The 12,041-nt window shown below is 51.5% G+C and overlaps 1 protein-coding gene across 2 annotated transcripts in view; it reads left to right on the top strand.

Moving 5' to 3' along the window:
* Positions 1 to 230: 230 nt before the first annotated feature.
* Positions 231 to 12,041, top strand: part of tk2 (thymidine kinase 2) — a 29,067-nt gene continuing 17,256 nt past the window's right edge. For both annotated transcript variants that reach the window (XM_067998172.1, XM_067998171.1), the window contains exons 1-4: positions 231 to 441; positions 4,483 to 4,529; positions 6,623 to 6,697; positions 8,211 to 8,264. In XM_067998172.1, coding sequence (XP_067854273.1) covers positions 342 to 441; positions 4,483 to 4,529; positions 6,623 to 6,697; positions 8,211 to 8,264 — 276 coding nt within the window. In that variant the 5' untranslated portion in view covers positions 231 to 341. The remainder of the gene's footprint in view (positions 442 to 4,482; positions 4,530 to 6,622; positions 6,698 to 8,210; positions 8,265 to 12,041) is intronic.

Raw genomic sequence — 12,041 nt, 5'->3', positions numbered from 1 at the left:
GAAGCTGGTGTGATTGTATACCTTGCAAACAGGAAAGGAGTGTGTGAAAGACACTGTAAACATTGCCTGGGCTCCTGTCAGCACCAAGGTGGGGGCGGAGGGGCAGATTACTGAGTGCCGCCCTCTCGTGGTGGAATTTTTTTTTTGCCGGTGAGATTTATATTGAATCACCGCCCCTTTAAAAGGGGGAAATGATTACAATTCAGGAAGTTACATTGTAGCCAGTGACCGAGGGGAGGGACGGGTTGAAATGCTTCCGAGTCAGAGCTTGCGAGCTTTTGTTTTCAATTCATTCGCCTCCTGTCCTGTCTCCTTTCCCCCCCCCGGTAGGTGAAGCTGCCATGTCGGTGTCTGTGTGGGGATTGATGGGGTTATCCTCCTGGTGCTGGAATCAGTTTCAGCAGCTGGTGAAATTGTCGGTGGGCCGGCGCTGCTCGCCAGGTGAGTGTGTGTCAGTTACATTGTCGCAGCGACTCCGAGCTCTGTGGAAAGCTATCGGGACAGGTGGCTGGTTCCCCATCGGGACGGTTAACTCCCTACCCATCGGGACAGGTGGCTGGTTCCCCATCGGGACGGGTGGCTGGTTCCCCATCGGGACGGGTGGCTCCCTGCCCGTCGGGACGGGTGGCTCCCTGCCCGTCGGGACAGGTGGCTGGTTCCCCATCGGGACGGGTGGCTGGTTCCCCATCGGGACGGGTGGCTCCCTGCCCGTCGGGACGGGTGGCTCCCTGCCCGTCGGGACGGGTGGCTCCCTGCCCGTCGGGTCGGGTGGCTCCCTGCCCGTCGGGACGGGTGGCTCCCTGCCCGTCGGGTCGGGTGGCTCCCTGCCCGTCGGGTCGGGTGGCTCCCTGCCCGTCGGGTCGGGTGGCTCCCTGCCCGTCGGGTCGGGTGGCTCCCTGCCCGTCGGGTCGGGTGGCTCCCTGCCCGTCGGGTCGGGTGGCTCCCTGCCCGTCGGGTCGGGTGGCTCCCTGCCCGTCGGGTCGGGTGGCTCCCTGCCCGTCGGGTCGGGTGGCTCCCTGCCCGTCGGGTCGGGTGGCTCCCTGCCCGTCGGGACGGGCGGCTGGTTACCCGTCGGGACGGGCGGCTGGTTACCCGTCGGGACGGGCGGCTGGTTACCCGTCGGGACGGGCGGCTGGTTACCCGTCGGGACGGGCGGCTGGTTACCCGTCGGGACGGGCGGCTGGTTACCCGTCGGGACGGGCGGCTGGTTACCCGTCGGGACGGGCGGCTGGTTACCCGTCGGGACGGGCGGCTGGTTACCCGTCGGGACGGGCGGCTGGTTACCCGTCGGGACGGGCGGCTGGTTACCCGTCGGGACGGGCGGCTGGTTACCCGTCGGGACGGGCGGCTCCCTACCCGTCGGGACGGGCGGCTCCCTACCCGTCGGGACGGGCGGCTCCCTACCCGTCGGGACGGGCGGCTCCCTACCCGTCGGGACGGGCGGCTCCCTACCCGTCGGGACGGGCGGCTCCCTACCCGTCGGGACGGGCGGCTCCCTACCCGTCGGGACGGGCGGCTCCCTACCCGTCGGGACGGGCGGCTCCCTACCCGTCGGGACGGGCGGCTCCCTACCCGTCGGGACGGGCGGCTCCCTACCCGTCGGGACGGGCGGCTCCCTACCCGTCGGGACGGGCGGCTCCCTACCCGTCGGGACGGGCGGCTCCCTACCCGTCGGGACGGGCGGCTCCCTACCCGTCGGGACGGGCGGCTCCCTACCCGTCGGGACGGGCGGCTCCCTACCCGTCGGGACGGGCGGCTCCCTACCCGTCGGGACGGGCGGCTCCCTACCCGTCGGGACGGGCGGCTCCCTACCCGTCGGGACGGGCGGCTCCCTACCCGTCGGGACGGGCGGCTCCCTACCCGTCGGGACGGGCGGCTCCCTACCCGTCGGGACGGGCGGCTGGTTACCCGTCGGGACGGGCGGCTGGTTACCCGTCGGGACGGGCGGCTGGTTACCCGTCGGGACGGGCGGCTGGTTACCCGTCGGGACGGGCGGCTGGTTACCCGTCGGGACGGGTAACTACCTACTCGTCGGGACGGGTGGCCGCCTATCGGCAAGTCTCTGATTTATTTTGGGAGGATGGAGGCTGAATTTTGAAGCCCCCTCTCCCCGGAACTTTACATATCAACTGTTTAATCACCATTGGGAAGTAATGTCAAGACACTGCCGACCTAATTAATTCACAGTGAGTGAGTCAAAAATGTTTTTATATTAAGAAACTCAGGTGAATTGATTCAACGAGACAGGGTTCATAAAATCATAGAAAGGTTACAGCACGGAAGGATGCCATTCGGCCCATCGAGTCCGCGCTAGCCCTACGCATGAGCAATCCAGCTTGTCCCGCTGCCTCGCCCAATCTCTTAGCCCTGCGCATTTTTTCGTTTCAAGTATTTATCCAGTTCCCTTTTGAAGGCCATGATTGAATCTGCCTCCACCACCCCCTCAGGCAGTGCATTCCAGATCCTAACCACTCGCTGTGTAGAAAAGTTTTTCCTCATACCACCTTTGGTTCTTTTGCCAATCACCTTAAATCTACGCCCTCTAGTTCTTGACCCTTCTGCCAATGGGAACAGTTTCTCTCTGTCTACTTTGTGTAGACCCTTTGTGATTTTAAACACTTCTATCAAATCTCCTCGCAACCTTCTCGGTTCCAAGGAGAACAACCCCAGCTTCTCCAGTCTACCATGTAATTTCAGGAATCATTCTCGTAAATCTCCTCTGCACCCTCTCTAAGGCCTTCACATCCTGGGCTGAAGAGCTTCCTTTGTACTGACTGGCTGGATTACCAATTGACCCTCTAGGCTTCTGGATTTCCAGTACAACGTCAGGTGGTTTCTTCATTGTTCACAGTGCCCTGATTAACTCTGAATTCGCTGTGTGCTTGTTGGTCCCTTACATTGTAATAAGAAATAGGATCAGGAATAGGCAACGGCCCCTCAATCCTGCTCCACCATTCAATCAGATCATGGCTGATCTTCGACCTCAACTCCACTTTCCTGCCCGATCCCCAGATTCCAAAAATCTGTCGATCTCAGCCTTGAATGTACTCAACGACTGAGCATCCACAGCCCTCTGGGGTAGAGAATTCCAAAGATTCACAACCCTCTGACTCACTGTGTAAAAAAGTTTTTCCTCATTTCAGTTCCAAATGGCCAACGCCTTATCATGAGACACTGCCCCCTAGTTCTAGACTCTCCAGTCAGGGAAACAGCCTCTCGGCATCGACTCCGTCAAGCCCTCTCAAATCTTATATGTTTCAATGAGATCATCTCTCATTCTTCTAAACTCCAGAGTGTATAGGCCCATTCTACTCAATCTCTCCTAATGAGTTGCTGCTGTAATATTTCATTGTACTGTTCCCACCTCTCACTGGGTTCCTGTTTCTATACTTTACTGTACCCCCTCTTGTGGTGTTCCGGTTTTTTTCAGTGCCGTGCCCCCTCGCTGTGTTCCGGTTTCGGTGCCGTGCCCCCTCGCTGTGTTCCGGTTTCGGTGCCGTGCCCCCTCGCTGTGTTCCGGTTTCGGTGCCGTGCCCCCTCGCTGTGTTCCGGTTTCGGCGCCGTGCCCCCTCGCTGTGTTCCGGTTTCGGTGCCGTGCCCCCTCGCTGTGTTCCGGTTTCGGTGCCGTGCCCCCTCGCTGTGTTCCGGTTTCGGTGCCGTGCCCCCTCGCTGTGTTCCGGTTTCGGTGCCGTGCCCCCTCGCTGTGTTCCGGTTTCGGCGCCGTGCCCCCTCGCTGTGTTCCGGTTTCGGTGCCGTGCCCCCTCGCTGTGTTCCGGTTTCGGTGCCGTGCCCCCTCGCTGTGTTCCGGTTTCGGTGCCGTGCCCCCTCGCTGTGTTCCGGTTTCGGTGCCGTGCCCCCTCGCTGTGTTCCGGTTTCGGTGCCGTGCCCCCTCGCTGTGTTCCGGTTTCGGTGCCGTGCCCCCTCGCTGTGTTCCGGTTTCGGTGCCGTGCCCCCTCGCTGTGTTCCGGTTTCGGTGCCGTGCCCCCTCGCTGTGTTCCGGTTTCGGTGCCGTGCCCCCTCGCTGTGTTCCGGTTTCGGTGCCGTGCCCCCTCGCTGTGTTCCGGTTTCGGTGCCGTGCCCCCTCGCTGTGTTCCGGTTTCGGTGCCGTGCCCCCTCGCTGTGTTCCGGTTTCGGTGCCGTGCCCCCTCGCTGTGTTCCGGTTTCGGTGCCGTGCCCCCTCGCTGTGTTCCGGTTTCGGCGCCGTGCCCCCTCGCTGTGTTCCGGTTTCGGTGCCGTGCCCCCTCGCTGTGTTCCGGTTTCGGTGCCGTGCCCCCTCGCTGTGTTCCGGTTTCGGTGCCGTGCCCCCTCGCTGTGTTCCGGTTTCGGTGCCGTGCCCCCTCGCTGTGTTCCGGTTTCGGCGCCGTGCCCCCTCGCTGTGTTCCGGTTTCGGTGCCGTGCCCCCTCGCTGTGTTCCGGTTTCGGTGCCGTGCCCCCTCGCTGTGTTCCGGTTTCGGTCTAACAATGGAGTTCCATCTTTTCCAGCTCGGTTCTTCAGCAGTAGATCGGAGGAGGGGAAGAAGAAGTTGGTGGTATGTACAATAGAAAATGTCGAGTTGCATGCCAACTAATGGATATTTGTGTATTGTATAATAATGTAATGTAATGAAACATACTTCTCTGTTAGAATATATTACATGGCAGCAGGTGATATATTCCAGTAAACTAGAATGGACTGGCATGGGTTCTCTGTTTAATCCGGGAGTCTTGCTATATTGCCTAGACTTTGGGCAGGTTAGGCTGCATTCCAGTTTGTGGGGGACACGAGGGATATGGGGAATTGGTGAAATGCCAGAGAAGTTAGGAAACCAACTTCACCAACTGCACTGAGTCTGAAAGCTAACCTGTTAGAAAATTTAATGTCAGCTTGGCTCAGTTGGTAGCATGGTGTCCTCCTGAGTCGGACAGCTGTGGGCTCAGGTCCCATTACAGGATTTGAGCACCATATAATCCACTTCTGTGCAGTAGTGAGGGAGTGCTGCCTTGTTGGAGGTTCAATCATCCTGTGCACAGGATGTATACAGTTTTGGTCTCCTTACCTAAGGAAGTATATACTTGCCTTAGAGGCGGTGCAACAAAGGTTCTCTAGATTGATTCCTGGGATGAGAGGGTTGTCCTATGAGGAGAGATTGAGTAGAATGGGCCTATACTCTCTGGAGTTTAGAAGAATGAGAGGTGATCTCATTGAAACATACCAGATTCTTAGAGGGCTTGACAGGGTAGATGCTGATGGGCAGTTTCCAATGACTGGAGTGTCTAGCACTAGGGGGCATAGTCTCAGGATAAGGGGTCGGACATTTAGGACTGAGATGAGGAGGAATTTCTTCACTCAGAGGGTGATGAATCTTTGGAATTCTCTACTCCAGAGGGCTGTGGATGCTCAGTCGTTGAATATATTCAAGGCTGAAATCGATTAGATTTTTGGACTCCAGGGGAATCAAGGGATATGGGGATCGGGCGGGAAAGTGGAGTTGAGGTAGAAGTTCAGCCATGGTCTGATTGAATGGCGGAGCAGGCTCGAAGGCCTATTCCTGATCCTATTTCTTACGCACTATGTTTTATATGTTAAACCGAGGCTTTTATTGCTGGATTTTGCAAGGCGGATGTAAAAGATACCATGGCACCGTTTAAAGAGGAGCAGGGAGTCCTGGCCAGTATTTATTCCTCAATGAACGCCACTAAAAACAGATTATCTGGTCATTATCTCATTGCTGTTCGTGGGATCTTGCTGTGCGCAAATTGGCTGCTGCATTTCCTACATTACAACAGTGACCACACTGCAAAAGTACTTTGTCGGCTGCAAAGCGCTTTGGGACATCTTGAGGTCATAAAAGGTGCTATATAAATGCAAGTCTGTTTTTTGCTTCCCTTCGTTCCTTCTTTTTAAAACTTAAGGTTGTCACGTTTTAAGTCAATCTGGGCAGGGATGGGTTCAGGGTAGGAGTTCAGCAGGGGCTGGGATCAAGGCTTGAGTTCTGATGTTTGCTGTGCTGCTGATGAAAATTAATTGAAAATCTGAATAATTAATGAACACCAACCCCCCCCACCACCCCACTCCCGTCCCTGATCTTAAGAAGTTCTAAAAAGTGGACTTTTATTTTTACAAAAACAAACTTTTGAACAATGTCTCAATTTAAATGACTGCAAAATTATATGCAGCAGGCAAGACTGTAGCAGAGAGTTTGAAAATGCTCCCCTTGGTATCTCAGTAACATCTTGAGCCTGCTGAAAACCCCAGGTGCCTGGACCCAGTACAGGACAGGTCGAGCTTACAATCTCATCGAGGTGAGGTGAGGTGGTGCTGGACAGTGAAATACCTTCTGCACTTTGGCTGCACCAATCACTTCTGGGTCAGGATAACCTCAAGAAGGTGCTTTAACTGCCAACTTCCAAAAAGCTTCTGCCTTCCCCACCCACCCAGTGTGAGATCCGTCCACTCCCTGCACCGCGCGGCCTCTCTGAGAGAGATTGGCAGTTTATGGGCACTTGCGTGTTTTGGGCCCATCTCCAATAGGAACTGCGTTGAGTCTCCCAAGCTCCTCTTGGATAACAATTCTGTTAACTATGGCGGAACTGATTGACTTTTAAGGAAGGAATCCAAATTGTGCCCCCCATTTCATTTCAGATCTGCATTGAAGGGAATATTGCAAGTGGAAAGACTACTTGCCTGGAGTACTTTGAAAAATCTGGTAATATTGAGGTAATGGAAGCTTTTTATTCATTCTCAGAATGTGCGCGTTGCTGGCAAGGCTGACATTTATTGCGCATCCCTAGTTGCCCTGAGAAGGTGGTGCTGGTGGGACATCCCCTCAAACCACTTCAGTTCTGGGGGTAATTCTTGTGACGGTTTGAAACAGCTGAGTGGCTGCTAGGCCTCTTATTCTTATGAAAACTGTGAAAAATGAATTCTTATGCACCAAACCCCTTCCCATTCACTCCCATTGCACAGAATCCCAATAAACCAAACCCCTTCCCATTCACTCCCATTGCACAGAATACCAATGGACCAAACCCCTTCCCATTCACTCCCATTGCACAGAATCCCAATGGTACCAACCCCCTTCCCATTCACTCCCATTGCACAGAATCCCAATGGACCAAACCCCTTCCCATTCACTCCCATTGCACAGAATCCCAATGGACCAACCCGCTTCCCATTCACCCACATTGTACAGAATCCGAAAGGGCCAAACCGCTTCCCATTGTACAGAATCCCAATGGACCAACCCCTTCCCATTGTATAGAATTCCAATGGACCAAAACCGCTTCTCATTCATTCCCACAGTATAGAGTTTGGGTTGCCTCCTGATTTAATCTGGGAAGATTCCAGATTCCCACTAGGTCTCCGTTCTCGGCTGCAGGCATTGCCTGGTCTGGAGCTGTATAGTTGGGACCTTCACTGGAATATCAGGAGCCTGTCCGTGTGACTTGTTAGGGATTACTGTGAGGAAGTGTCGCACTCCTGTGCTATTGTCTGAAACACCTGCGATTGCACTTGGCTGGAACGGAGGACTCGGTTAGTGTGACCCAGATTAATGTGGATAAAGTCTGATTTGATCTGATGTGGCGCAACAAGCAAAAGTTCAGATCTAAAAATAACTTGTCCACAACCTTGCTGAGCTCGATGAGCAAGTTTATTTTCTAGACCGAGAAACCATTTCCTCTTGGTGGGGTCGAGTCGAGTGGGGCATAACCTTAAAATCAGAGCTAGGCTGTTCAGGGGTGAGATCAGGAAGCAGCTTTTCACACAAAGGGGAGCGGAAACCTGGAATAAAAACAGAAAATGCTGGAAATACTCAGCAAGTGAGGCAGCATCTGTGGAGAAAGTAACAGAGTTACGTTTCAGGTCGATGACTTTTTGAGGGAATACAAACCTAGTCTATGCAACCTGTCTTCATAATTTAACCCTTTTAGCCCCGGTATCATTCCGGTGAATCTGCTCTGCGCTGCGGCCCCCCCCCCCCCCCCCCCCCAGGCCAATATATCCCGCTGTGTTTGTCCCGACGGTGTTTATGTATATTTTACACTTGTTTGCAGTAGACGTAAGCATTTGGTAGCAGGGACTACCATCTCGCCAGCCACTCTAGCCTGACCACCCCACTGAGTCGGCCGGGTTGACTTTGGCCATCAACCTTTGGGTGGTCGCCTCACTGAGGCTCTACGTTGTGTCGGTCCTGTAAAGTTTTTTTTTTAAATTTTCTATCTCACGACAGGCCCTGGCGGAGCCCGTCTCAAAGTGGAGGAATATCTGGAACCACAATCTACTGGTAAGAACAAGGACTTTTATTTTGGTGGGGTGTGCGGAGGGGCGTGATGTTGGCGAGCTTGTGGGAAGTGGAAGGAACTGCAGAACCCTGAGCAGAAAGGCAGGGGGGGGTGGGGGGAGGAGGAAAGAGGGGTGGGGGTGAACGCAGGGTCAAAGGGTTCCTGGAGGGCTCCAGGGGCCGCCGGAGGCAAAACGGTCGAAGGAGCTGCTGCTGATGTGGGAGATGGGAACAAGGAGTGTTGAGAAATTTTGCTCTCGGTTGCCGGTAATTGACCAATTTGGTAAAAAGGTGCTTTATTGAAATTCACAAAAGGACCCACACACGCAGTGTTGGGGCAGCGGTTTGCCACACAGAGCAAGAGGTCATATCACCCGTTCCGCACTGGATAGAGTCGTGTCTGTCCAGGAGTCGTGAGGAAAACGCTTTCATAGGAACAGGAGGAGGCCATTCAGCCCCTCGTGCCTGCTCTGCCATTTGATAAGATCATGGCTGATCTGTGATCTAACTCCATATACCTGCCTTTGGCCCATATCCCTTAATACCTTTGGTTGCCAAAAAGCTATCTATCTCAGATTTCAATTTAGCAATTGAGCTAGTATCAATTGCCATTTGCAGAAGAGTTCCAAACTTCCACCATCCTTTCTGTGTAGAAATGTTTTCTAACCTCGCTCCTGAAAGGTCTGGCTCTAATTTTTAGACTGTGCCCCCTACTCCTAGAATCCCCAACCAGCGGAAACAGTTCTCTCTATCCACCCTATCCGTTCCCCTTAATATCTTATAAACTTCGATCGGATCACCCCTTAACCTTCGAAACTCCAGAGAATACAACCCCAATTTGTGTAATCTCTCCTCATAACTTAACCCTTGAAGTCCTGGTATCATTCTAGTAAATCTACGCTGTACTCCCTCCAAGGCCAATATGTCCTTCCGAAGGTGCGGTGCCCAGATCTGCTCACAGTACTCCAGGTGCGGTCTAACCAGGGTTTTGTATAGCTGCAGCATAACTTCTGCCCCCTTGTACTCTAGTCCTCTAGATATAAAGGCCAACATTCCATTTGCCTTCTTGATTATTTTCTGCACCTGTTCATGACACTTCAATGATCTATGTACCTGAACCCCTAAGTCCCTTTGGACATCCACTGTTTTTAACCTTTTACCATTTAGAAAGTACCCTGTTCTATCATTTATTTGGTCCAAAGTGGATGACCTCACATTTGTCTACATTGAATTCCATTTGCCACAGTTTTGCCCATTCACCTAATCTATCAATATCCCTTTGTAATTTTATGTTTTCATCTACACTGCTTACAATGCCATCAATCTTTGTGTCATCGGCCAACTTAGATATGAGACTTTCTTTGCCTTCATCTAAGTTGTTAATAAATATTGTGAATAATTGAGGCCCCAAGACAGATTCCTGCGGGACTCCACTAGTCACATCCTGCCAATGTGAGTACCTTCCCATTATCCCTACTCTCTGTCGCCTTTCGCTCAGCCAACTTCCTAACCAAGTCCGTACTTTTCCCTCAATTCCATGGGCTTCTATCTTAGCTAACAGTCTCTTATGTGGGACCTTATCAAATGCCTTCTGGAAGTCCATATAAATAACATCCATTGACATTCCCCTGTCCACTACTTTAGTCACCTCTTCAAAAAATTCAATCAGGTTTGTCAGGCACGACTTACCTTTCACAAATCCATGCTGGCTCTCTCTGATTAACTGAAAACTCTGTGTTCAGTCACCCTATCCTTAATTAAAGACTCCAGCATTTTCCTCAACAGATGTTAGGCTAACTGGTCTATAATTCCCTGGTTTCTCTCTCTCTCTCTCCTTTCTTAAAAAGCGGAGTGACATGTGCAATTTTCCAATCTAGAGGGACAGTTCCTGAATCTAGAGAACTTTGCAGATGCCCTAACTATAATCTTTCGATGTGCTCACCTACTTCCTTTAAAACCCTGGGATGGAAACCATCTGGTCCTGGGGATTTGTCACTCTTTAGTGCTATTATTTTCTTCATTACTGTTTTACTTATGTTAATTTTATTGAGTCCCTCACCCCGATTCAATATTAGTTTTCTTGGGATTTCCGGCATGCTATCCTCTTTTTCTACTGTAAATACTGACGCAAAGTAATTATTCAACATGTCTGCCATTTCCCCATTGTCAATGACAATATCCCCACTTTCAGTTTTTAAGGGGCCAACACTGCTCCTGACCACCCTCTTTTTCCTAATATAACTACAAAAGTTCTTCGTATTGGTTTTGATATCCCTTGCAAGTTTCTTTTCATACTCTCTTTTTGTCGCTCTTACTATCTGTTTTGTGACCCTTTGTTGATCTTTGTATCTTTCCCATTCGTCAGGATCTGTGCCAATTTTTGCCTTTTTGTATGCCCTTTCCTTATGTCTTATACTGTCCCTTACCTCTTTAGTTGTCCATGGCGGTTTTTTTTGACAAGTAGAGTTCTTGCCCCTCAGGGGTATAAACCGATTCTGTATCACGTTAAATGTTTCTTTAAACATTTCCCACTGATCATCAGTCGTTTTACCCATTAACAGATTTGCCCAGTTTACTGTGGACAGTCTGTCTCATCCCATTGAAGTCGGCCTCGCCCAAGTCTAGAATCTTAGTTGATTCACTTTTTTCCCTTTCAAACACGACATTGGACTTGATCATGTTCTGATCACTATTGGATAGATGTTCACGCACAGTTAAGCTGTTAACTAAATCTGGTTCATTACTCATTACTAAATCTAGTATGGCTTGCCCCCTTGTTGCCTCTAGGACATACTGCTGTAGAAAACTATCCCGGACACACTCAAGAAATTCACTACCTTTCTGACAGTTGCTAGTCTGCCTTTCCCAATCTATGTGAAGGTTAAAGTCCCCCATTAAGACCACTATGCCTTTCTTACACGCTTGTCTAATCTCTGCATTTATACAATCTAGCACTTCAGAGCTGCTGCCAGGGGTCCTATGCACAACTCCCACTATAGTCTTCGATCCTTTCCTATTTCTCAATTCAACCCATAAGGTCTCTGTTGGCTGCTTACCCCTCATTATATCCCCCTTTATCATTGAAGTGATTTCATCTCTAATCACTAAGGCTACTCCTCCCCCTCTTCCATTGTCCCTATCTCTCCTGTAGATCTTATAACCTGATATATTTAGTTCCCAATCCTGACCATCCTGCAGCCATGTCTCAGTAATAGCTATCATGTCATACCCTCCAATTTGAATTTGTGCCTGTTGTTCATTTAATTTATTCCTTCTACTCCGAGTGTTTGTATATAGAACTCTTAGTTGGGCCACACACCCTAGCCTGACCTTCAGCTTTGATGCTGGGTTAATTGCCTTACACCTTCTAGTTTTCACTTTATCTGTAGTGCCTAAAGTACACTTTCTGCTGCTTTACGCTTTTCCCTTTCATTTGTTCTTGAACAACTATTTGTACTATTTGTATTGTAAATTTCCCCTGGGTCTTCCCCTCTCTTGCTGCTTTCAACGTTACTCTCTTCTGACTCCCCGCTCAGGTTCCCATCCTCCTGCCCCTCTAGTTTAAATCCTCCCCAACAGCACTAGCAAACCCCCCACGAGGACATTGGTCCCGGATCTGTTGAGGTGCAACCCGTCCGGTTTGTACAGGTCCCAATTCCTCAGGAATCTAAATCCCTCCCTCTTTCACCAACCCTCCAGCCACGCATTCATCTGATCTATTCTCCTATTCCTATACTCACTAGCACGTGGCATTGGGAGTAATCCTGAGATTACTATCCT

This window comes from Heptranchias perlo, chromosome 16, assembly GCF_035084215.1.
Source record: "Heptranchias perlo isolate sHepPer1 chromosome 16, sHepPer1.hap1, whole genome shotgun sequence".
NCBI lineage: Eukaryota > Metazoa > Chordata > Chondrichthyes > Hexanchiformes > Hexanchidae > Heptranchias > Heptranchias perlo.
Note: the sequence above shows the minus strand (reverse complement) of the source record. Positions and strands in the feature narration are given on the sequence as shown.